At 40.1% G+C, this 24,980-nt stretch overlaps 1 protein-coding gene across 4 annotated transcripts in view; it reads right to left on the bottom strand.

Annotated features, from left to right (window-relative positions):
- tiam2a (TIAM Rac1 associated GEF 2a) overlaps nucleotides 1-24,980 on the bottom strand; it is a 217,100-nt gene that overhangs the window by 50,133 nt on the left and 141,987 nt on the right. For 3 of the 4 annotated variants that reach the window (XM_052012773.1, XM_052012771.1, XM_052012772.1), the window contains 5 exons: nucleotides 20,279-20,383; nucleotides 18,873-18,951; nucleotides 13,304-13,396; nucleotides 12,027-12,275; nucleotides 6,818-6,918 (listed from right to left, as the gene is read on the bottom strand). In XM_052012773.1, the coding sequence (XP_051868733.1) occupies nucleotides 6,818-6,918; nucleotides 12,027-12,275; nucleotides 13,304-13,396; nucleotides 18,873-18,951; nucleotides 20,279-20,383 (627 nt within the window). Of the gene's footprint in view, nucleotides 1-2,397; nucleotides 2,468-6,817; nucleotides 6,919-12,026; nucleotides 12,276-13,303; nucleotides 13,397-18,872; nucleotides 18,952-20,278; nucleotides 20,384-24,980 lie in introns of those variants that run through there. The other variant, XM_052012777.1, reaches the window with a different exon arrangement.

Below are 24,980 nucleotides of genomic sequence, written 5' to 3' on the forward strand. Positions count from 1 at the left end.
GGGGTGCCAATCAACAGGTCGCTTTATGCTAGTTGGTGTTGAGCTCCAAGTTGTTGGTTCTGCACTCGTCCAGGCAAGTGCCAGCACACTCCAGATTTGTGCCTCATAGATAGCGGAAAGCCTTTGGAGTAGCGGGAAGTGAGTCACTTGCCACAGAGCATCAAGTGGGTAGCAGATCTCAGTGCTGTCAGACCACTCATGCTCCAATCGTTATCTTGCCAGCGTCTTTTAAGACTATTATTTAGATACATTTACTTTCTAGCTGTCTTTTTGGTAACTAAGATTGCCAATGCACAGCCTCCTAGTGCCAGACGACAGGAAAGCTATGCTAAAGGGCTATGATAAATGACTATACCATTGACTTTGTTGACAAAACAAATGTGGTTCTAGGACATAATTGCAAAACACTTCACTATATACCTCTTCCTTGTACACACGAGGGACTTGGTTTATTAAAATGCTATGCCAAAGTTTAGGTGCTCCCATATGGTGGATGAAATTGAGCTTATGACTAAGGTGAAGAGGAAACTGAAAATTAAATTCCAATTTGAAACACCTTGGTTTCCCAAAGAGGTTGAATGTGTTGGTTCCCTGTACTTTAAAGAAGGGTGGGCTGATTTGAACAAGATTTATAAAATAAGAAAGAAGGCTGTGTTTAAGAAAGTTATTATAATTAACCTCAGTGTGAGGAAGAGAAAACAGCCAGGGTTCTGCCTTTCTTGAGCCAAGCCCATGAATGCTGCCATAAGTATGCAGAGTCTAGAATTTGGCCCAAGGTCCTAACTAGATTACAATAGTGAAAACTGCAGACTCTGCAATACCAGGCCTTGACAATAATGCACCAAATGCTTCAAACCACTACACCTTCTGTGGTCTCTGCCCATCCAATCCAGCCTCCACAAAACAAACAAACCAACCATATCCCTGGATTGGAACAATGAACTGCAATGCACTAAGGGATGTGCATTACAAAAGCACTCCACAGACATTATCCAACAGCAAATGTAAACATTAATTTAAAAGGTAGACTGTTTATTTAGGTCAAGTTGTTTTTCCACTGCAAATTCTCCCAATTATTGGAAGGATATTTTACTTTATCGCACTTTTGTCCATTTTATCTGCAGTTAACTGTACCATTTTCTTAGCCATGAATAAAAAACACATCCACTATACTGCTTTACAAAATTAAAATATTGCCAGTACTCAATAACTAAGGATATGAACAAGGTAGCAGGAGTGCAACTGACACTCATGCAAATATTTCTGTACAAGCAGTCCCCAAGTCACGACAGGGTTCAGTTCCTGAGAACTCTTCATAATCCAAACTTTTCGTAAATTGGAAATAAACAAAAACAGCATGTGGGACAGGATCACAAAAAAAGCTGAGAGAGGAGAGTGTGGGAAGAGTGGCTGCCAGCTGACCTCACTGACTCAGTGAGTGAACGAGTGAGTCTGCTCAGCATTCCTGTCTCTGCTCAGCTTGACCCAGCCCGCCAGTCTCTCAAATGCCTGTTTGCAAGTATGAGGCATCCTCAAGTCAGATGTTCATAACCAGGGAAGAATCTGTACGTTAATGCCTTCAAGAGGAGGGAATGAAAAAATGCTGACAATTCTCTGAGAAAATACTGCATTATATATCAAAATCTCAACCAATGCAGAAGAAATTTTGAAAATATTGAACAGAAGATTCCAAATGCAACATAAACTATGATTGAGACACATTATATTCAATTGCATTATATTCTGCACCATCAAAATTACAGCTATAACATCGACATGGTTTTCAACCATCCCAGATTACCATAAAATTAAAAAGTAACAGGATTTACCAACACAGACACCAACTCCTTAAATGGTTTCAAAAATGTCTCTGTCTTAATGTTTCTGAGACAGACAATGCCACTTTCTCGCAGAATGCATACATAATTGAGATACATTCACCTAATTTAAAGTAGTTTTTTCTGCTTTGATGCAGTACAGACCCTTGCCCATCTCGTTGCAAAATTAGATAACTATCTCTTTGCTCATAAACATTCAATTTCATTTCTGTACAAATTAACATTGCCACAACCTGTTCGGCTGTAATAGCATACACCACAGACATCACAGGAAGTACATGAAATAAATGCAAGCACTTTACGAAAACGTGTTTAAAGTAACTTGGCCAGGGCAATAGGCTTATGTTTGCAAAGAGAATATATGAACACATTTAGAAATCTACTTTTACACTGTGCTTGGTTACTTGCTGAATATCCTTGAGACAAAACAATCAAGGAATCTGCGAATCAGCACTGCTAATTTAGGAATGAAATTAAATCTAAAGGCACTTCAATTGCTTTTTCAGCTAATTAATATTTTGCAAAACATGACTTCAACAGTGCTGTGACATGTTCTCACCTGTGTTACTATTCAAAGGTCCATTATCAAACAGAAAAAAATTACAGTCTGACTGAATCCAAAAAGCCATCTGACACCCACTGTTTTCTCTTATGGACTGATTACAAAAAACAGTTCTTAGGAAACAAACAAAAATAAAACTGAAGCAACACAAGAACTTCCTCCTTACATGCACCACTGTCCATAATAGGAAATGGTTTGCTGACAGACTACCTCAGAGAAATAAGCTTCCCTTTTGTCATATGTAATGTGCATAAGGAGGTGCGTAATTTTGTTATAAATGCAGCTTAAGTACGGCACTAACTTAGTTTGCGGTCATTAAAATAATTTTAGATTACATATACCATATGCGGGATAGGCCAGGGAATTATAGACCGGTGAGTCTCACGTCTGTGGTGGGTAAGCTGTTAGAAAGGATTCTAAGGGATAGGATTTATGAACACCTAGAGAATCATGGACTGATTAGGGACAGCCAGCATGGCTTTGTGAAGGGAAGATCTTGCCTCACAAGCCTGATAGAGTTCTTTGAGGAGGTGACCAGGAAGATTGATGAGGGCAGTGTGGTGGATGTGGTTTACATGGATTTTAGTAAGGCATTTGATAAGGTTCCTCATGGTAGGCCTCTTCAGAAGGTCAGAGGCCAAGGGATCCAAGGAAGCTTGGCTGTGTGGATTAGGAATTGGCTTGCATGTAGAAAGCAGAGGGTTGTGGTGGAAGGAGTGCCCTCGGATTGGAAGGCAGTGACTAGTGGTGTCCTGCAGGGATCGGTTCTGGGACCTCTACTTTTTGTGATATTTATAGATGACTTAGATGAGGGGGTGGAGGGCTGGGTTAGTAAGTTTGCAGATGACACTAAGATAGGTGGTGTTGTGGATAGTGTGGAGGGCTGTCGGAGCTTACAGAGGGATATTGATAGGATGCAGAGCTGGGCTGAGAAGTGGCAGATGGAGTTCAATCCGGAGAAGTGTGAGGTGGTACACTTTGGAAGGACAAACTCCAGGGCAGAGTACAGGGTAAACTGCAAGGTACTTGGCAGTGTGGAGGAGCAGAGGGATCTGGGGGTTCATATTCACAGTTCATTGAAAGTTGCCTCACAGGTGGAAAGAGCAGTTAAGAAGGCCAATGGGATGTTGGCTTTCATAAATTGCGGGATTGAGTTTAAGAGCCGCGAGGTTATGATGCAGCTTTACAAAACTCTAGTTAGGCCACATTTAGAGTACTGTGTTCAGTTCTGGTCGCCTCATTATAGGAAGGATGTGGAGGCATTGGAGAGGGTGCAGAGGAGATTTACCAGGATGCTGCCTGGATTGGAGGGTATTGAATATGAGGAGAGGCTTAAGGTGCTAGGGCTTTATTCACTGGAAAGGAGGAGGATGAGAGGAGACATGATAGAGGTATATAAAATATTGAGAGGAATAGATAGAGTAGACAGTCAGCACCTCCTTCCCAGGGCACCAATGCTCAAGACGAGAGGTCATGGCTTTAAGGTTATGGGTGGGAGGTTCAGGGGAGATGTCAGAGGGAGGTCTTTCACCCAAAGAGTGGTTGGTGCATGTAATGCACTGCCTGGGGTGGTGGTGGAGGCAGATACATTGAACAGGTTCAAGAGCTTGTTGGATAGGCATATGGAGGAACGTGAGATAGAGGGATATGCGGGAGGAAGGGGTTAGGTAGCGTGAGGGTGGTCTGATGGACGGCACGACACGGTGGGCTGAAGGGCCTGTTTTGTGCTGTATGGTTCTATGGTTCTATTCAACTGAGCTGCTGCATTGAGGATACCCAAAACAATTTTTTTTTTATTTGCCCCATGTTCTGTCAGACAAGTACATTCCTCCTCCTACAGCAAACTCTAATTGTATCCATTGCTTTAAGGCAGTACCAATGAAGCTGACAAGGCCAAAGTTTGGCTTTGACAGTAATAGGTGCTTTCAAATGATAATGATACATGAAATTACACAGCATTCAGTAGCAGCATTACAATCGGAATCCAGCACACAGCTGCAATTCGTCAAACGAGATTTTATTAGGATTCCATGTGGGGTTACGAATTAGCAGCTCTCCCCCTCCTTTCCTTTCCTTCCCCCTTCCATGTGAGACACTTTCCTTTTTGGTTCCCTGGCTCGCTCCCTCAACCAGCCACCCCCCTACTCCCCCAGCTGCTGGCTGCTCAGCCCAAGATCTAGCCTTGACTTCCCCCCCCAACCCCCAAAAAAACTCTCCAGGAGAAATCTGATGGTAAAATCTCCCATCTGGTTGGAAGTTCAGTTCCCATGGTTGCCTTTAAACCCACCGGGCCTCTGGCTCCCATGTTCCCCAAGTTCCACATGGTCAGTCTCCCATCCTGTCCCTACAGCCACAGGGCTCTGGCTCCAGTGCTGTCCCTAATCCCCAGGGGACCATCTCCCAAGAAGCCCCTAACCCCTAGCTTCCTGCATGGTCTAGAGGGCAAATGAGAAAATTTTCATCCTCCATTGTCCAAGGTCACCGAGCTGTAGTGCACAGGCAATGTTTGCACAGGAGCATTTTTTGGAGGCAGAGTTCTAAGTCATCTTTGCCTCAAAAAAGAAATGGAGAAGGAGCATTCATGATGGCACGAGGAACTTCCAGGTTATTCACTGAGAGTATGCTGCAGTCCACTGTAGATGTCTGCAGTTCCCAGAACGGTCTCACCAGTGACCTCAGAACCACAGAAATGAATGGAAGTGGGTCGTCCTCATTTCTGAGGGACTGCCTAAGAGCAGGGATAAACCAATCCAAAGGATACATACCCTCAAATTTACATTAGCTGAAAGAATCTCAATAATATCCTTGCTAAGCTGTCACCAACAGAAAAATCATCTTAAATAAACCACCACCGATCCTGGTAATTATTACCACCTGCAGCTGCCCAAAGTTGTACATGATACTAACTTAGAAATATATTGCCATTCCTTCATTGTCAATGAGTCTAATCCTGGAACTTTCTCCCCAATAGCACTGTGGAAATACATTCACCAGAGGACTGTGGCCTTTTAAGTGGCAGCCCATCGCCTTTGCAAGGGCAATTACAAAAGGACAATAGATGCTGGGCTTGCAGATAATACACTAATCCTGAAACATGAAGAAAAAAATCCAAGCTTTGGACATATGACTGCTCCAAAATATCAAAAATCTGGATATAAAGTCACATTCAATCAATTTCAGTGAAAGCAAAGTACCAAAATAAAATGCTGGAAACACTGAGGTCAGGCAGCACCTGTGTCAACATTGTTAGATCAATGATCTTGCACCAGAACTGTGAAAAGTTAGAGGTAAAGCAAATGTTAAGATGCAGAAGATGATGAAAGGGAGTAAACAACAAAAGGGAAAGTGTGTTACCAGGAGAGATTGAACAACACACATGATGGTGGTGATGACTGAATAAGAGTGCTAAAGATCTGTGAATGACAAAAGATACGTGTGGGAGAAATGCAAGTTAGAGAAGATGAAGGAAACTTCAAATTACCATTGGAAGGAGGGGAAAAATTAACATTGGAAACATGATTTACAAGACTGGAATGGCTGATAAGCTGTAGTTATTGAATTCAATTTTTTGTTCTATTGGATGTTTCTTACAACTGTTATACTCCACACCTGCATCTTTATAAATTGGTTACAGGACTTAAAATTACATTGACAGGATTAGATTGCTCCAAATTTGTACAGAATGTGTGATACAGAAATACAATTAAGCCAAAGCATCCCAGAGATCTGGGGTCAGTAAAGTGAACAACTGTAATTTCTGCTCCTGACTGCTTACCACAGTTGCCTGCTGAAAAACAGGACGGACGTTGACCAAGATTTAAACAGTCATCATTTGGTTTAAGATACTGGAGGGCACAGATCACATTGCAACTGAACTCTAATAATCAAAAAAAAATTTTTTTTGAGGGGTTTGGGTGGGAAAGAGTTAAGAAACATAAACACCACATTTTGCATTAGAACTACTTGGATTCATAAAACCTTTCAGAACAAAACAAAGATTATGTGCTCTCCACATAAAAGAGGCAAATAATTTTTTGTTAGCTAGCATTAAGTCTTTCCCAATGTGCTTCAAAGTCATGTGAACATTAGCACTTAAAGATACTTACGTCAACAGGTAAATGGGAAGCCAGATAAGTACAAACCACAGTAAAAAGCAGGGAATTGAAACTACAAATGTTTCAATGCCTTCTGGAAGTATTCAAATTTTCAATACTCATGCCAATATTTTTCCCTTCAACTATTATGTATGAATTGGAGCATCCATTTTAAATATGCTACCCAGACAATCAAGGAAACAATGCAGCCTACGTAAAGCTTGCATATTAATCCTAGTCCACCATGGCATCAGTTCAAAATTTCCTCTTAAATTTGGCTTAGTCAGTGGTACCTGAAGTACTTGACAAATTTCATCACTTACCTTTAAAAGTGCTTCTGTATTTTCAGCCTGATACTGTGACTCCATACAGTCTGTCATGACACTTCTTGTAATAGCTGGTACCTCTGGTACACTAGTGAAATCTGAAATTTATACAAGAGTCAAACATTTTCCATGTAAAATCTCCCACAGATCTATATTTAGCTTAACTGCTCTTTCAATGCAATGCTGTGATACTCCTCTCAATTCAGACTGTTAATATTAAATCAGTTGGAACAAGTTACTAAAATAAAGATTTAAAGCTAAATAATAAGCTAAGAGCAAGAAATAAAATATTTCACATGGAGGAAGAAATTTCAAAAGCTTGAAGAAGCTTTGATCAAAGAAAATTACTGCAAATAGCATGGAAAATTTCAATTAGTCACACAGATGTTTAATGTTTGCACTTACTAAAGGTACATTAACATTCAATATATTCAAAATAAGCTATGAGGAAAATTAAAAAGGGATATCATTACATGACTATACCAAATAGTTGAAAATGTACAAAAGATGAAATTCAATCCATATGCTATAGACACAACCGCAATGAAGCATTGCGTCTTTGTGGCAGCCTTTCACTCTAGTTGGCATAAACAAAGAATTTTTAAAAAACATGGTTCCAGTCCACATTAGACCAGTACTGAGCTAAATACAAATTTTGTTCGGTTATCTCTGTGCAAAAGTGCATAAGGGAGGAAGAACGCTGCTTGCCTATACCTTATGATATGAAGTAACATTCATTTAACTCCTCCAAATCCAACAATTTTCAGATGGATTTAAGTTGGCTGGAAGTCATAAGTAAGATAATGGCCAAAGTGGCAGATTAATTTCACTTATAAAGTGCTCCACATTGTTTAAACACATAAACCCTAAGAGGCACACGCATGACATTACCTGTTTTACCTAAAGCATAGAAACAATTGTGTGGGGGCAAATTAACACTCGCGACAAACTACTTTTTGGTTCAACATCAACTTCCACTTAGTTGCACAAGGAGAACAGATAGAAGCATGGCAGGCTGGTCCAGAAAGGTTAGATCACTTGGGATCAAGGGTGAACTTGCCAATTGGATACAAAATTGGCTCAGTAGAAGGAGTCAGAGAGTGGTAGTGGAGGGTTGTTTTTCAAATTGGAAGCCTGTGACCAGTGGTGTGATGTAGAGATCTATGCTGGGTCCAATGTTGTTTGTCATCGATATTAACAATTTGGATGAGAACGGAGGTGGCATAGTTAGTACCGATTCACATGATATCAACTATGGTGGTACAGCGGACAGTGAAGAAGGTTATCCAAGATTACAACAGGTTCTAGATCAACCTGGAAAGTGGGCCAAAGAATGGTAGATGGAATTTAACTTGGACAGTGCAAAGTGTTGCATTTTGGCAAGTTAAACCAGGGCAGGACATGCACAGTAAATGGCAGGGCCCTGAAGGGACAATGTTTGGTAAGCTTGCCTTCATTGGTCAGGGCACTGAGTACGAGAGTTGGGACATCATATTTCAGCTGTACAAGACTTTGGTGAAACCGCACTTGGAGTATTCTGTGCAATTCTGGTCACTTGGCTACAGGAAGAATGTCATTAAGCTCTAAGTAGTACAGAAAAGATTCACTGGGATGTTACCGGGACTGGAGGGCTTGAGTCATAAGGAGTGGCTGGATAGGCTGGAGTATTTTTTCCCTGGAACATAGGAAACTGAGGAGTGAGTTCATAGAGGGATATAAAACATTGAGGGGTTGAAAGGTCACAGTCTTTCTCGCCAGGGTGGGGATGACTAAAATTAGAGGACAGAGGTTTAAGGTGAGAGGGGAAAGATTTAAAAGGGACCCATGGTTAGTGGGTATGCAGAACAACCTGCCAAATGAAGTGGTAGAGGAGACTACAATTACAATGTTTAAAATACATATAGACAGGTACATGAATAGGGAAGGTTCAGAGGGATGTGGGCCAAATATAGGCAAATGGCACCTTGGTCAGCGATGGCGAGTTGGGCCCAAGCACCTGTTTTCCATGCTGTACAACTCTATGACTCTATACACTTGGTTCAAAGGGTTGGTATTGAGAAGCACCAACAGAAGCAAAAGGTCTTAGGAACAGAATGTAAGAATTCAAGATCAAATGCAAGGCAGGACTTCCAATCATGGAATAATAAAGTTAGGGATGCATATAGAACATAATAGCATAGTACAGGCCCTTTGGCTCATGATGTTGTGTCGACATTTTATCCTACTCTAAGATCTATCTAACCCTTCCCTCCCACATAGCCCTCTATTTTTCTATCATTCATGTGGCTAAGAGTCTCTTAAATGTCCCTAATGTATCTGCCCCCACAACCCCTGCCAGCAGTGCATTCCATGCACCCACCACTCTGTATAAAAAAAAACTTACCTCTGACATCCCCCTCTATACCTCCCTCCAGTCACCTTAAAATTATGTCCCCTTGTGTTAGCCATTTTCACCCGGGGAAAGTCTCTGACTGCCCATGCCAGTTTTGTTGGAATGCAGAGATCTGAATGCTGCCTGTCTGGAGGAGGTTACAGTGAAGATGATTATACAAAATGCTTCTAAAATCATGGCATTATGGAAATTTACAGCACCGAGGAGCATTTGGGAACTTGCACATGTGTGTGCATGTGCATACACACATGCAAAATGAATATGAATGTAGGAAAAGGCTAAGAGACTATGGGAACCTTGCTGTCTACATTTGGGCATGCAAATGAACATTGGAAGATGGGAGCAACAATTGCCAAATCTTTGTAATAAACCAAGCAAGTCCACTGAATATAAAAATATACCTAAAGAAAGATTATTAAAAGTCAATCAATTGAATTAGGCAGTGTGTACCATATCTGAAATAAAATGAAAATACTTGTCTTTCACTCCATGCTTTACATTCTAATCTTCAAGTCTTTCATGCTGGAATGGCCCAGGAGACAAGTAGCCTTTATATGACTTTCACTACTAAATGCGCCAGAAGATCATTAGCAAAAAGTAAAATCATAGCATAGGATGTTCACGTCCACTCTCAAGCAGTGCATTTCTCTTGTTCCATCCCTTTCTCTGTAACATGCAAATTTTTCTCTACCATCGAAAGCCACAATGGAACCAGCATCCACCTCATCTGCAGGCAATGCATTCCAGACTCCATACATACACTGCGTTAAGATATTGTTCATGTCCCTCCAAATTCTCTTCCCCTTTTTGTGATGTTTAAGTTTTTCACTATACCTCAGTACATGTGACAATAATAATAATAAACCAATAAACCAAATGGAGCAGCTGCCCACTAACCACTCTGTCCATATTTTCGTCATTTTATCCATCTTCTTAGGCAGTCCTTCAGATTTGAGGATGACTTGCTTCCACTCAATTCTGTTGGTTCTGAGTTGGCTGACGAGGCCAATATGGGGACTGAAGACTCTTTCACAGATGGGCCTTCTCCAAAGAAAATAGTCCTAACATATCTATTCTATTTTTGCAATCCTCATGTCTCATCCAGGAAGTCTTCCTGTAAATCTTTCCTGGAATCTCTCTAATGCCTTCACGTCTTTCCTATAATGTAGCAGTGATGCAGTTGAGGCTGCATCAGTATTTGAAAAAGGTTCAACACAGGTTTCCTGCTTTTATATTCTACATTTCTGTTAACTCCAGACCTGCGTCCGCTTTACCAACTGCTTTCTCAACTTGCCCTATCACTGGAGGTATGTGCTCAAGTTCCTCTGCTCCTACACTCCTTTTACAACCGTATTCTACATTTCCTCTCTTACCTATCAAAATGTCTCACCTCACATTTCTCCACATTAAACTTCATCTGCTGTGCAAGTGCCCATTCCACCAGACTGCTTGTATCCTGCTGTAAACTCTCACTATCCTCTTCACAATTCTCAAAACTGCTAAGTTTTGTGTCATCTGCAAATTTAGAAATTGTGGCTTGCACCCCCAAGCCTTGGTCATTAAAACAGAGAGAAAAAAAAGGTATGGCCCTCACACCAATTCCTGGGACATGCCACTGTTTACCTTGCTCCAGCCCAAAAACCAACGATTCGGTACTTAGCCAAGTTTGTATCTATGCTACTAATGCTCCCTTTACGCCACGTGCTTCAAATTTGGTGACAAGCCAATTACGTGGTACCTTATCAAAAGGCTTCTGGAATTCCATGTACACCAAGCAACTGCATTACCCTCATCAACTCTATGTATCTGTCACCTCTATCAATTGGTCTTAATTAATCCATTTTCCAAAAGGTAACTATTAATCCTGCCCATTAATGTTTTTAGAAAGATTTCCCACCACCAAAGTTGAACTGACTGGCCTGTAGTTGCCGGGCTTATCCTCAAACAGTTTATTCAAGAATGGAGTAGCATTTACTACTTGATGTGGCACCACTCCCATATCCAAAGAACATTGGAAGATTATAGTTAGTGCCCCCATAATTTCCTCCCATACTTCCTTCAAAATCATAGGACCATGTGGTCCTGATAACTTACTTCACATTCACCCAACTATTCTAATACCTCTGTGCTGTCAGTTTTTAACATGGCCGATGTCTCAACTATCTCCTCTTTCACTATTACTTTGGAAGCACACTCTTCCCTGGTGAAGATAGATGGAAAACACTGACTTGTACCTTGCACACAGCATCCACAAACAAGTTTAGCAGCTCTTTCCCAACATTTAATAAAAGAGCAAGAGTACAATCAAATCAAACTCTTGTACAGTATCTAAAACAAGAAACAACTGCACTCCAGAAGTCATTAGGCGATCATTGTCACATTTGTGGCCAAGAGACCCAGGTTGCTTGTTCCTTCTTACCATAATTGGCATTCTATGACCAATAAGCACTTTGTTGAAAGATTACCAGGACAATTCATGCTACATTCCCCCAATGTAATCATACTATTTTCTCCACAAGTTCTCTTTGTGAGAGAAATAGACCACCAGAAATAATTAGCAATTGTGAAATATTTGTACAAACAAAGGTAACGCATTATCTGTTACAAGCTTGTTGCTCAAGTGCAAAATGGGCCTGAAGTGCTTATCAGATCAATGATTCTTCAAGAGAAAGCACAAGGTTGTGGCTAAGATGCTAAGCCCTGAATCACTCCTTCTATGAGGTATCCTTGATGCTTTAAAAGTATCGCTCTTTTAAAGCATGATTCGACTTACAATTATTGCTTTGCAGCTAAAAAAAAAAGTGAGAAACTCACCAGAAGGGACAGGAAGAAGATGGTTGTCAACAAACTCCTCCAGCAGTTTTGATTGGTCAGGAGGAGGTGGAGCTGTTATCTGGTTCAATGAGTCATTGCATTCTGTTGCTGTTTGGTTCCAGTCTGAAGAAAACCTCCTGACAGTAAGTATTAGGTGATTTTCTGCAAACAGGGATTCAATACATCTATGGTGTAGATTAGCAACCACTTCTCCATTTATTATTAAAATTTCATCACCAACTCTCGCACCTAAGGGAAAGAAGAACACAATGAATGCTCAGGATGCCACCCAAATCATCAATTTGACCCTGTCGTCAGGATGCCAACTAAACTACCATAAATATTTACTTACCTCAGATTTTTCTATCCATTTCTAAGTTATTTTCTTTTATTCAAATTAATAATATTAATAGCATCATAATCTTTATACCATTCAAATTGAGGTACGTATGCTGTTGTTTATTAAAATAGTTGACATAAAAATTTTGCTCGTTATTGCCATGAACACTCAGGATAATTTTCTCTACCTGATCTAAGTTACATGCAGACCTCCTACATGCCACAGGAACAACAGATACTGGAGATACAGGATCTCATAACACTGGCACAGGAACTGTTTGTTAAAATGGTGAAAAGGTGCCACAAACTACAGTAAAGTTCTAATCATCTGTTTTTAGATGGTTCAAAAATGCCATTGAGGCCTGTGTGTGTAGCTGGAGCTTGGAACACAGAGTTTAGGAACATAGGTAGGTTTGTGGCTGGAACTGAGGTTTGCAGTGGTTGTTCTCACCAGCTGAAACTCACAGGTTCTATTTCCCACCTATTTAAACTCAGTGATTCAATGAAAAATTATTATACTACTGTGTAATACGTAAAAGGAGAAATAAAATTGTGTCGGTCAATTAATAGCAGTAACATCCAGTAGTTCGGAAAAGCTTTTATTTCAGCTCTATCAAAGTCCTGAGGATGCTGGATTATTTAACTTTTACTGTATAATTAGCATGCAACATCTCTCTTTTGAACCTTATCCCAGAGGACATTCTTGTCCGAGAGCAGAATACTTTTCCACTATGAAAGCATTGCAGTCAACCCTAACCTCATTCACAAATTGTATGTGACACTTTATTTTTACATATTACAGGACAGCTATCACAAATTGAATCTCTGATGCAGGCACTGAAGTACAAAAGCCAAGTAAAGAATGTCATACTCCAGTACTAAAAACAGCCATTTTCCCCGACACAAAACTTATCATGTATAAAGACAGACAATAATACCTTGTTTATCAGCCAGTCCACCAGGAAGCACGTCACTCACAAACAGAGAATTGTGCTGCTGCTTTCCATCAACCTGTCCAGCCACAGCAAAACCTTTTAAACAGAGGAGCAGAAATACATTTTTCACACTAGAAATAATGGTTCCTCTATAATTTTCCCACTTTCAATATAAATGGTAAATGCTAGGATGTTACTACTGCAACAGCAATACAAATTGATCATTCCCAAACAGCAAATTTGCAGGAATATGCATTATATAAAATTAATAGGATTTCTGGGTCATAAACTATATCCCACAATGTACAATACAAGCTTCTTTGAAATGATGCATAATCAGGAATTCAATGACTCCAAATCAGGAACTCCTCTACTAATACAGCAACCACAGTTCAGCTAATAAATTAAATGTCAAAACACTTTGGGGGGGGGGGGGGGGTGGTAAACAAAAGTTAATGACTTTCCTAAGCCACTTGAAAGTGTATCTGATTAGAATAATTTTGCAATAAAAAGGCAGTTACAGTAAGAATATGAAATATTTGCACTTCAACCTTCATTTCCATCCCTGAACTCACTGAGCATGGACTGAAGTACAAAGCATTCCAGATATCTACATCAAAATAAAGACCACGTACAGTGATAACACTTTTCCAAGGCAGAACAGGGATGATGGGGCTAATTTCCCTGTCAACCACGCCTGCTGGCCACATTGCTGTAAATAACTGAAGTTGTTTGGCAAGGTCTCAGCTCCCCCTGCTGTCTTCCCATCCCCAGGTCCCAGACCAATCTCAAGCCCAACCTGGGGCATATCTGATGCTGGAAACGGACCCAAGCCTGTGCTCATGGCCAACCCAATAATGAGACCAGGTGCGAGGGAACACCCTGAAGAGGCAGGACTCTTGCTCGTACCAATTGTAGTTCCATGGAGCTCTTTTGGAGAGGTGTTACCATTTCTGCCACAGTCTCCCTCCGAGATTTTATTCTCGTTAAAGATGGGTACACACATGGCCACACACATGAAGTTATGGTTCAACTACTGGACTAATAGCCAGAGTTTGGAGCGACTGCTCCAGAGATTGGTGCTTGAATCTCACTATGGCAGCTGGGGAATTAATCAGAAATAATTTGGTATTTGGAAAAATAAAACAAGTCTTAGTGATGGTAACCATAAAACTCCTGGATTGCTGTAAAACCCCCATCTGGTTCACCAGTGCCTTTCAGGGAAGAAACACTATCAGTCCTGCCTGGTCAATTCAATATGTGACCCTGGACCCACCAACATGGTTGATTTTTAACCGCCTCCTCTGTTCAAGGGCTAATCAGGAAGGATAACAAACGCCAGCATCGCATTGTCAGTGAGGTTCGTATTCTGAGATTGAAAAAATAAACATGTATGTGAACTTGGGATTGCCAGATCAAGTGAATACATGTTTTTTTAAGGTGAACAGTGAGGAAATGGGTAAATGTTTGCCCTGAGATCAAAGTATGAACAGGTAGCTTTTTGAGAATGAACACTAACGTTTACTTTCTTTTTCCTGAATGATCTTCAGTGTTACATTTAGGGTATCAGGAATGTGTAACAGGGAAAGCATGTATTGTATTTTCTTTCTCACCTCACTTATTTAATACATCACTGGCAATCCTAATTTAAGAGTGCAGTGCCCACACAATAAGGTTTGTGATCATCAGTAAGTAGGTAGTCCATTATGAATCAACATGCAAGTGTTTCTCTCTCTCCTGTCATTCATTTATTGAAATTGAGATTACATGTATTGCATTTCCTATGTTGTTGCAGTTTTGGCCAAATTTGGGCATTAACATTTCGGAGGATTGATCCTGGGCCCAACACATTAACGCAATCATGAAGGCGGCGCGCCAGTGGCTCTACTTCGTTAGGAGTTTGAGGAGATTTGGTATGTCACCAAAAGTTCTATAGATGTACAGTGGAGAGCACTCTGACTGGTTGCATCTCAGCCTGCTATGGAGGCGCCAATGCACAGGATTGAAAGAGGCTGCAGAGGGTTGTAGATTCAGCCAGCTCCATCAAGGGCACAATCCTCCCCATCATCGAGGACATCTTCAAGAGGCGGTGCCTCAAGGCAGTGGCATCCATCACGGAGGAGCCTCACCATCCCAGGACATGCCCTCTTCTCGTTACTACCATTGGGGAGGTGGTACAGGAGCCTGAAGACCCACACTCAATTACTTAGGAACAGTTTCTTCCCCTCCGCCGTCAGATTTCTGAACGATCCATGAACACTAGTTCATTATTCCTTTTTATCCCCCACTATTTTAGTAAATTTTAACGTCTTTGCACTGTACTGCTGCCGCAAAACAACAAGTTTCACGATAATAAACCTGATTCTGATTTGAAAAAAAAACTTTTGTTATTTGGGATATCCCACAACATGCCCAATTCATTACAAAAATATCTTTCACATCATTATTCAATGTCCTTTTCACACGAAAGAGTGAACAACTATTATCTGAACCAAGATGTCAAACAACAATCAAAACAATTACTGCCCCATGAAAGTCTTTCTTCCCTCAACCACACAAGGACTCTGACATTCTGCTCAAATGCAATATCAAGCTACTAGAGATCTAGACATTGTGGGAATCCTATAATGCTCATACTTTATTCAGATCCCATCAGGGTGTTGCTGGATACTGTTACAGATAGGAACCTACTAGTAATGTCCAATTTTCCATTGGAATGAAGTAAAACCTGGCAAGCTGTAAACTGGGCACTCAACCTGACCCTGCCCTATTTTCAACAGGCACACTATGTTAAAACCAGAGTTTTAATGCTTTAGGCAAATGGCAAACTTCAGGACTTAGCAATGACCCAAACTTATTACATTAGAGCACCTGCTCATCTAATTAAAGAGAAGAGTGAATGTGATCAAAGCTCAAGAAAGCATCTGATCTGTTGATTCCAACGTGGAGCTGTCTCGAACATCTGCCTCGAAACTGTTTCTACCTCAGCATCCTTTTGTTCCCTAACCAAAAGTAGTTTTGATCGCCTCTCAAATGCAAACAATGATAATCAAAGACAATTTACCCTAAAACATTAATCAGCAGTATAATATTATTAAGTGCTCCAAAAGATTTTTTTCCTTGCCCTTAATAGACTACTTTTTCTGGGGAGGAGTAGAATATCAGGGCAACAACAGTACTGCAAGACACTAATGATGAATGAATAGCCAGGAACATCAAATCACATGCAGTTACTGATCACCATGAAAGACTTAGAACTGCAACCGAAGTGAGGAACAAGATTATAGGAGCTGTATCAAATCAATCACAACCAATGCATAACAAGGCTATGGTATCATCTGCATTTTGCTGATTGGTAAAGTAGAAACAAATTTAACTTACAAAGTGTGTGTAAAAGTCAGCTTAGAAGAGTCACTAAACAGTGAATACTTGGCGAAAGAGTTTAGTAGGCCTGTCGTATCTTTTGGAATTGTGCTATTTCTGAACTTCCCTGGTTTTGGAATAGTAAACACAAGATTTTTGCCTGTTTCAATTGCTTAAAGCTAAGTGTGGTTCTATCATGACATACAAGCTTCCAAGTAAGTTTGCATATAGTGATAAAACTATTGCCAGAGTGGAGATGGATGGGTGATTCCCTTGTCAATCAAACTTGGTGACCTCAATGAAGTGACTGAGATTGATTATATGCACACAGTTTGTATGCACTTTCCCTCACAGCATTTTTTCTTGGAGGCATCGAAGTGGCTTTTGTTACATTTAATCTGTAACAGTTCATTTCTGAATAAATTACTTTTGTTTGCCAAAAGACTGCTTAATGTGAACCATACATTGGTCTCCACCTCACTGGCTGAGGTGGTGCTGTCAATAAATACTCTTCAGGTAATGTTTGGAAATCCTCCGATAAAATGCATGATAAAATGATAATGGATATAAATTTAACCAGCCACAAGTTAGGATATTAATTTACATGATAACAGCAACTAAACTTAAAAAGATTTCTTTATGTCCAGATGATCAGGTTTGTTTTCGTCTTTTATTGAGAGAGGTATGTCAGTGATAAACCAAAACTGCAGCATTTTGGTTCCTATGCTTCCCAGTGGTAAGTGAAGTAATGTAATAGGTTCGGTTTATTGTCTCAAATAGGAACTGACAATGGCGGAAATAGAGAGATGGTGTGTCATTCAGTCTCGCCTGAACTCCAGCTTATCCTATTTCTGTCTTCTATTCTCTCCCCAGGCTTGAGGTGCAATTCAAACCATTTCTAACTTTTCTTAGTTTTGATGAAAGGTCATCTGAAATATCAACCCCATTTCTCTCCCCATAGATGTTGCCTGGCCTACTGAGTATTTCTTATAGCTTCTGTTTTTACTTCCAGATTTCCAACATCTGCTGTATTCTGTTTCTCTATTATCTAGTGGCCAGGCAACATAAACGTGTACAGAGAAAGGAATGACAGCAATTCCTGGGAACTTTTTTAATATATACCCCATTACATTAAGTAAGGAAGAAGTGCCCATACCTGGATGTAGAGAATACAGTGGGTGCTTTACCAGGAAAGCAATTAGCAAAGAGAGCTGATGACTTAGGTCAGTGCCCTTCACCAGGATGGAAAATAATTGGTTGCACAAGTTTTTAAGCAAGAAGAGGGGAAGAAAAGAACAAAGGGTGGGTCTGTTTCAGGGTGAAAAGCAAAGAGCAATTAAATTCCAAAAGGGGTGACTATGCAAGGCAAAAATGGTGCCAATAGGACAAGTAAAGAAATTAAAAATGGCTCCAGCATATACTGTTAATAGTTGCAGCTGAACTTTTAAATGGGCAAAACAAAAATAGGAGCAGTGACAATGATTTGAAATTGCTGTACTAAATGTTGAATCAAGAATGTTCTAAGGTGCCCAAGTGAAAGATGAAGTGCAGTCACTCAGGGAAATGCACAAGACTGCAGATGCTGGAATCAAGAGCAAAAAAACAAAATGCTGGAAGGACCCAGGGTCAGTTGATCAAGCCTCTGTTGAACTGCACAGGAACAGTTACAAGCAAAATGAGGACATGAGTGACTCAATTTCAGCTCCATTATTGAAAGCAACATTACAAACATGACATTTGATAGATTCCAGACCTCACTGAACAACAACTGAAGTAGAGAAGATGGAAACTGCAATCTTGGTGGCACTTAAGCAGAGAAACGCCAACACCTCCAGACACAACTGTCGAGATTTCCTCTCTGGATTTTCCCACGATTTGACTTTCAAAACCAATTTTTGAAGGTAATTATTAAATTGATCTTTTTTTTGTTCTCCACAAATTGCAAAATACTTAAGCATTAACAGGTTCATCTCAAGCTACTGGTTACAAAATCAAAAGTTAAATTTGTGCAATGGAATTGACATTCACAATAACTCATCATAAATATAATTAAATTAATAAAGTTGTGCTTTTCTAATAACTTTCCTATTTATTAACCTCAAAATAGAGTGAAGCAAAAGCAAGAGTAAGAAAACAGTATCAAGAAAAGGCAGCTTTTTGTCACCGATTTGAATGAAACAGCAAAAAAAGTGAAGTACCCATCACTTACCAAAAGCAGTTTCAGATCCTTGCCTTTCAAGGTGCATGTGGTAAATATTCATGGTGATAATTTCTATTTCATCAAATAACTGCATTAATAAAGAAGATGGATATTATTATTCCACATTACTTCTAAAAGCTGTGCAATAAGTCACTATAGACAAAAGTTTTTGAAAAGTTGCAATGTCCTTTCTACATACAAGACATCTCAACCTTTCAGAGTCATCTTCTACAGTTAAGGTTAGTTAAGCAGATTTTTGTAGGAAGTAAACATGGATTATAATTTTTCAATAATGTTATAATAGGAAATATTTAGAGGCACTGTACAAAGGAAAAGCCATAGGGTTTGAGGGGATTTTGAAAGACAAAGGAAAAAAAGAGGGGTCTAGATTAAAGAAGATAAAGAGGCGAGATAGAAGGATACATTCTTGCAGTAGATGACGAGGCAGAAACAGGAGAATCTATTGCTAGAGATGACCAGTTTAAATGTAGCCAGCATAAGATTTAATCTGACAAAGATAATCTGACAGGAAAAGCATTGAAGGAGGTGGAATCACAAAAAAAACCCTGAGTGGCTAAGACAGCTGAAATGGAATTAATTCATCACAGACAAAGATATAATGGGTGATGACGATAACCACGCTATCTTGGGGACACAGGAAGGGCAAAAACCAAACTGAAGGAATCTGCATGCATGTCTGATTACGCAAAATGTTACATTCTATAAGTGACAATTAACAATTTATTTAATTCCGCAATAAAAAGTTAGCCAATTTCAGCCAATCAACAATTAAAATTTTACTTTTAGCTTTGATGCAGTTGGTAGGAAATGAACCACAGTTCCTATTTCCCTCAGTTATTGGCATCCTTAGCTGTGAGTCAGAAGATTGTGATTCAAACCGCATTCAAAGACTTGAGCACGTAATTAACCCTTACAGTTCAATGCTGTGCTGTTTTGTTGAACATGCCTTCTTTTTGATATTTAACAAAAAGTACCTTCCTGAAAGCCAGGGAAAAAGCATTTTTCACTTAACCAAGACCACTATGGAAGGATTAACTTGTCATTCTACCCAATTTTTGATTTGAGAACGTGGAGGTCCACAATTAGCAACCACGTTTGCCCACATAACCCTGACTTTCAGCAGAAACACTAAGACACCCCAATGATATGATAAGGCAAGTTGTGATTTTTTTCTTTCTTTTTAATTACTACTTACTATACTCTTATTGTGCTTTGTATGCATGAAAATGTGATAATATTGACAATTGATTAATAAAATATTAATTTTGACCTTGCTATTCAAACAGAGAATGGCTGAACAGCTATTGGCATTCATAGAATGATACCTGCACAGTATGATAAGGATCTTCAAGAGGGGAAAACATTTTTCTTTTAAATATTGTTCCAATTATTACCTGCTCCTGTATGTAGTCCAATCGGTTAGGAATGTAATATTCCATATTTTTGTGTACCATTCTTCTGAGGCGAATACTGTAATGAACTGGATTCAATTGCTTCATCTGCATGAGAGAGGGACATTAATTAATATTTGTGTTCACTATAGGCTAGTAATGGCAAAAAAAAACACAATAAAAATTTAGAAGACTTTAAAATGATCTGGCACAAGGCATTTCATGTTTTTCTCGCTGCCCAATTCGCAAAGTGAAGTGGCAGTGAAACAGGATATCTTGCCTTACATTACCAAGGAATGGAATCAATCCACATCCCATAAAATAAATCAGATCATTACCACATTGCTGTCCATATGAGCTTGCCGTGCACAAGATGGTTGCTCCAATGCCTACATCACAACAGTGACTAAATTTCAGAGTGCTTAACAGATGGAATTTGGGAGTGTCCCAAGGCTTTGGAAAGTCTTTTGCAGCTCCATTTTTTTTTTAAAATAAAGGTAAAATGCATGTTCCAGAACAGCAAGTATGAAATCTGACACACAGTGGAGAGCGAAAACTGAACAAAGGCCTAGATTTTGCAGTCAATGGCAAACCAATGGAACTTGCCACTAATCTCAAGGAAAGTTTCCTCAAAGATCCATCATCCTTTAACATGCACTCCTCCTTTCCCAAGATCACATGCTTTCAGAACAACAGTTTAGAGGGGTTCCCATAGTTTTAGCACCAGCAATATCACCAACTGGCTGAGCAGCTAATCAAATTAAAGAATTCACAGAAAAACCAAGGGGTGGGGGGGGGGGGGGGGGGTAAACCACCCTTTTGTAAGAATTATCCAACCATTTCGTGGAACTAACTCACGAGATTGAGGTGGCAAAATGTTTATCAAACAGGAAGTTAGTTTTTTTTTTGTAAGGATCAAAGTCTTGCTAAGAAATATGGCTTGGTATGTCACTTAGGCAATGAAATAAAGCATTATCTTGTTAGAATACATTACAGCAAGATTATTTTGGAAATCTTTCAAGTTTTCATCACTCATCTCATAACTCAAATGGATAATGCTACAAAATAGCACAGCCTGTGGAGTGGGACTAAATCATCAACCGCGAATCTGAGATTACGGATTTAAACTGTGCGCGCACAGAAGGCAGGGTTGTTGTCACTTTATAGTCTCATGACAGTGACCACTGATATTTTCATTGTCATTTTAACTGCAAAATCTGGGCCAATTATTCCAACAGGAACACATCCTACATTCTTTTTTTGAGGACTGAAATTCATCTTTGGCAGGTTATACTAATGGATGCTTTTGCTTAGCTTTAGTAACCAAAGTGGAATTTCTTCCCCATTTAGTTTACAATATTCTGGAAGAATGCGATGGTTTATAAAGTGACAGTGAGCCCTTATAAGCACTTGTCTTTCACAGTGCCTTCAGAATTCTTCAACCAGGCATTCATCATTTAGTCAGATCATCGCTGCATAACAAGAGGCAAAACTGAAGAAATAATCTGATCATGTGTCTCCAAAATAAAGGAAGCAGGTGGAAAATTGGTTTCTTCCTTCCAAAGGTTATAGAATTTGATGTGGCTGCACTATGAAGATTATGACTAATGGGATGAGAATTTCACTTTTATCTTTTTGAACAAAGCAAACATGCACATAGCAATTAATAACTTGCTCAAGGCACAAAATGTATCACACAACCTATTCATTGGATGGCTAGCCTTTTACCAAAGGCAATTACCCAAACAATCTCACTCATGCAGTCAGAATAGCATTGGGATCACACAAAATGTCATGCTCTCCAAACACTCACCAGAGTTGAATGGCAAGAATGAGATAGTCAGCTCGGAAGTAGCAGATAGTAGAGATCACTGAGAAAGCTATGGAGGTGTCCGTGTAACACTGGTTGGTAATTGGTCAGAAGGTAGGAGACAGAGATTAAGAATAAAAGGAGGATACTCTCATTGGCAGGATTTAACAAGTGCTGTTACCAGGTACTTGTATTAGAATTCTGTACTCAAATTTACACTATATATAAGACCAGGACAAAGGTACAGAAGATTGTACAAGTTGCCAGAGTTAAGTTATGGGCCACAATATATGGGAACAAGATATTTTAAGGAATGCAGAGATAAAAATCAGGAAATGCTGGAAATATAGAGCAGGCTGGTCAGCATCTGAAATGAGAGAAGCCCAGTTAATGTTTCAAACGTAGACTCTGTAACTAGAACAGTGCACAAAAAAATGAACCTCTTCCAATTAATGCTTGATGTAGCATCTTACATGTGCTATAAAAAGCATTGTAATAGTATGTGCCAAAATTTTATTGTCCTTTGGATCAATATTCTTATTTGATTGTTTATTTGGGACAATTTTATATTTATGACATCTGGTTTTGGACATTTGCTCTATTTGCACTCTATCAATCTTTTACAAAATCTTAAGGACCTCAAGGAAGTTAACCATCAAACTTTTCTCTTTTTTATTAAATGGATTGGAGTCCTAAAATGTTCAATCTTTCTTATTTCTCAATCATAAGTACAAACAGTTCTATAATCATCCATGTGAATTTTTCAGTACCTACCCCATTATTTCTGTTTTCTAAGAGGTCTAATCGATGTTTCTTACATTATTAATTATTTTCCAATTCTAGCTAATCAGATTTCACTATTATTGCCTGGCTTTTTCTTAAAAACTAAAATAAGTTCTTGTTGGAGCTGGACCACAAAATTTCTATGGATGGATGGTGGAGAACATTCTGACTGGTTGCATCACCGCCTGGTACGGAGGTTCCATGTGCAGGATTGAAAGAGGCTGCAGATGGTTGTAGACTCAACCAGCTCCATCGCGGGCACAACCCTCCCCACCATCGAGGACATCTTCAAGAAGTGGTACCTCAAGAAGGTAGCATCCATCATTAAGGACCCTCACCATCCAGGACACACCCTCTTCACATTACTGCCATCGGGGAGGTGGTACCGGAACCTGAAGACCCACACTCAACATTTCAGGAGCAGCTTCTTCCCCTCCGCCATCAGATTTCTGGATGTTCCATGAACACTACCTTGTTATTCCTCTTTAGCACTATTTTTATAACGTGTAGTAATTTTTGTTTTTGTGTCTTGCACTGTATTGATGATGTAAAACAAAAATTTCACGACATATGCCTTTGATAATACATGATTCTGATTTGATTCTGAAAGAATTTGTCAATACCTCACTGAAACTAATCAGAGAAATCTGTGACTTCCTTATTCTTCCCAACAGGTGAAGTACCTTATACTCATTAACCCTAAAACTTAATTGCCAACAACAATATATTTATTGACTCCTTCTTGAATTTTGTTGAATTCTTCCTCAGTATTAACCCTCAATTTGATTTAGTCCAATTCTTACAAGCCAGGCCAGAGTAGTGAAAATGGCTCCAGGGTCAATGGTGTGTTCAGCTTGTGAGTGGGCTAGGTTTCAGATTCGTTGATCATTGCGATCTCTTCTGGGGAAGGTACGACCTGTACAAAAGGGACAGGTTACACCTGAACTGGAGGGGGACTAATATTCTTGCAGGCAGGTTTGCTAGAATTGTTGGGGAGGGTTTAAACTAGATTGGCAGGAGGATGGGAACCAGAGTGACAGGTTAGAGCTTGGTGCATTTAGTGTACAAGTAGATGCAGTGTGTAGAAAGACTGTGAGGAAGGATCGGCAGTTGAAAGGGCATAACTGATAACTACATCTGCACGAGGTGCATCCAGCTGCAGCTCCTTATAGACCATGTCAGGGAACTGGAGCTGCAGCTGGGCGACCTTCGGCAGGGAGGCAGTCGCTCCTAAGCTGCAGGAGGCAGGTAGGTGGGTGACTGTCAGGAGAAGGACGGAGAATAGGCAGGTAGTGCAGAGTACTCCTGTGGCCGTTCCCCTCAATAACAGGTATACCACTTTGAATACTGTTGGGGGGGAATGACCTACTGGGGGAAGCCGGAGTGACTAGGTCTCTGGCACTAAGCCTGGTCATGTGGTGCAGAAGGGAAGGGGGGAGAAGAGGATGGCGGTAGTGATAGGGGATTCCACAGTAAGGGGGGCAAACAGGAGATTCTGTGGACGTGAAAGAGACTCCAGGATGGCATGTTGCCTCCTGGGTGCCAAGGTCAGGGACGTCTCAGATCGGGTCCACAGCATTCAGAAGGGGGAGGGTGAACCGCTAGAGGTCGTGGTACATATTGGTACCAATGACATAGGTAGGAAAAGAGATGAGGTCCTGAAGAGGGAATATAGGGAGCTAGGTAGGAAGCTGAAAAGCAGGATCTTGAGGGTGGTAATCTCCGGATTGCTGTCTGTGCCATGTGTCAATGAAGGTAAGAATAGGATGATTTGGCAGATCAGTGCGTGGCTAAGGAATTGGTGCTGGGGGCATTTGAAAGGGCAAAATTGCAGTCAGTTGGATGGGCTGAAGTGTGTCTAGTTTAATGCGCGAAGTATCAGGAACAAGGCTGATGAACTTAGAGCATTAGTAAGTATGTGGAACTATGACAAGGTGGCCATTATGGAGACTTGGCTGTCTCAAGGGCAGGAATGGCTGCTGGATATTCTAGGGTTTAGATGTTTCAAGAGGGACAGGGACTGAGATAAAGGAAGTGGCTTTGCTGATCAGGGACAGTGTCACAGCTGTAGAAAGGGAGGATGTCCTAGAGGGATCGTCTACTGAGTCAGTG

Source organism: Pristis pectinata, chromosome 3, assembly GCF_009764475.1.
Source record: "Pristis pectinata isolate sPriPec2 chromosome 3, sPriPec2.1.pri, whole genome shotgun sequence".
NCBI classification, from domain to species: Eukaryota; Metazoa; Chordata; class Chondrichthyes; order Rhinopristiformes; family Pristidae; genus Pristis; species Pristis pectinata.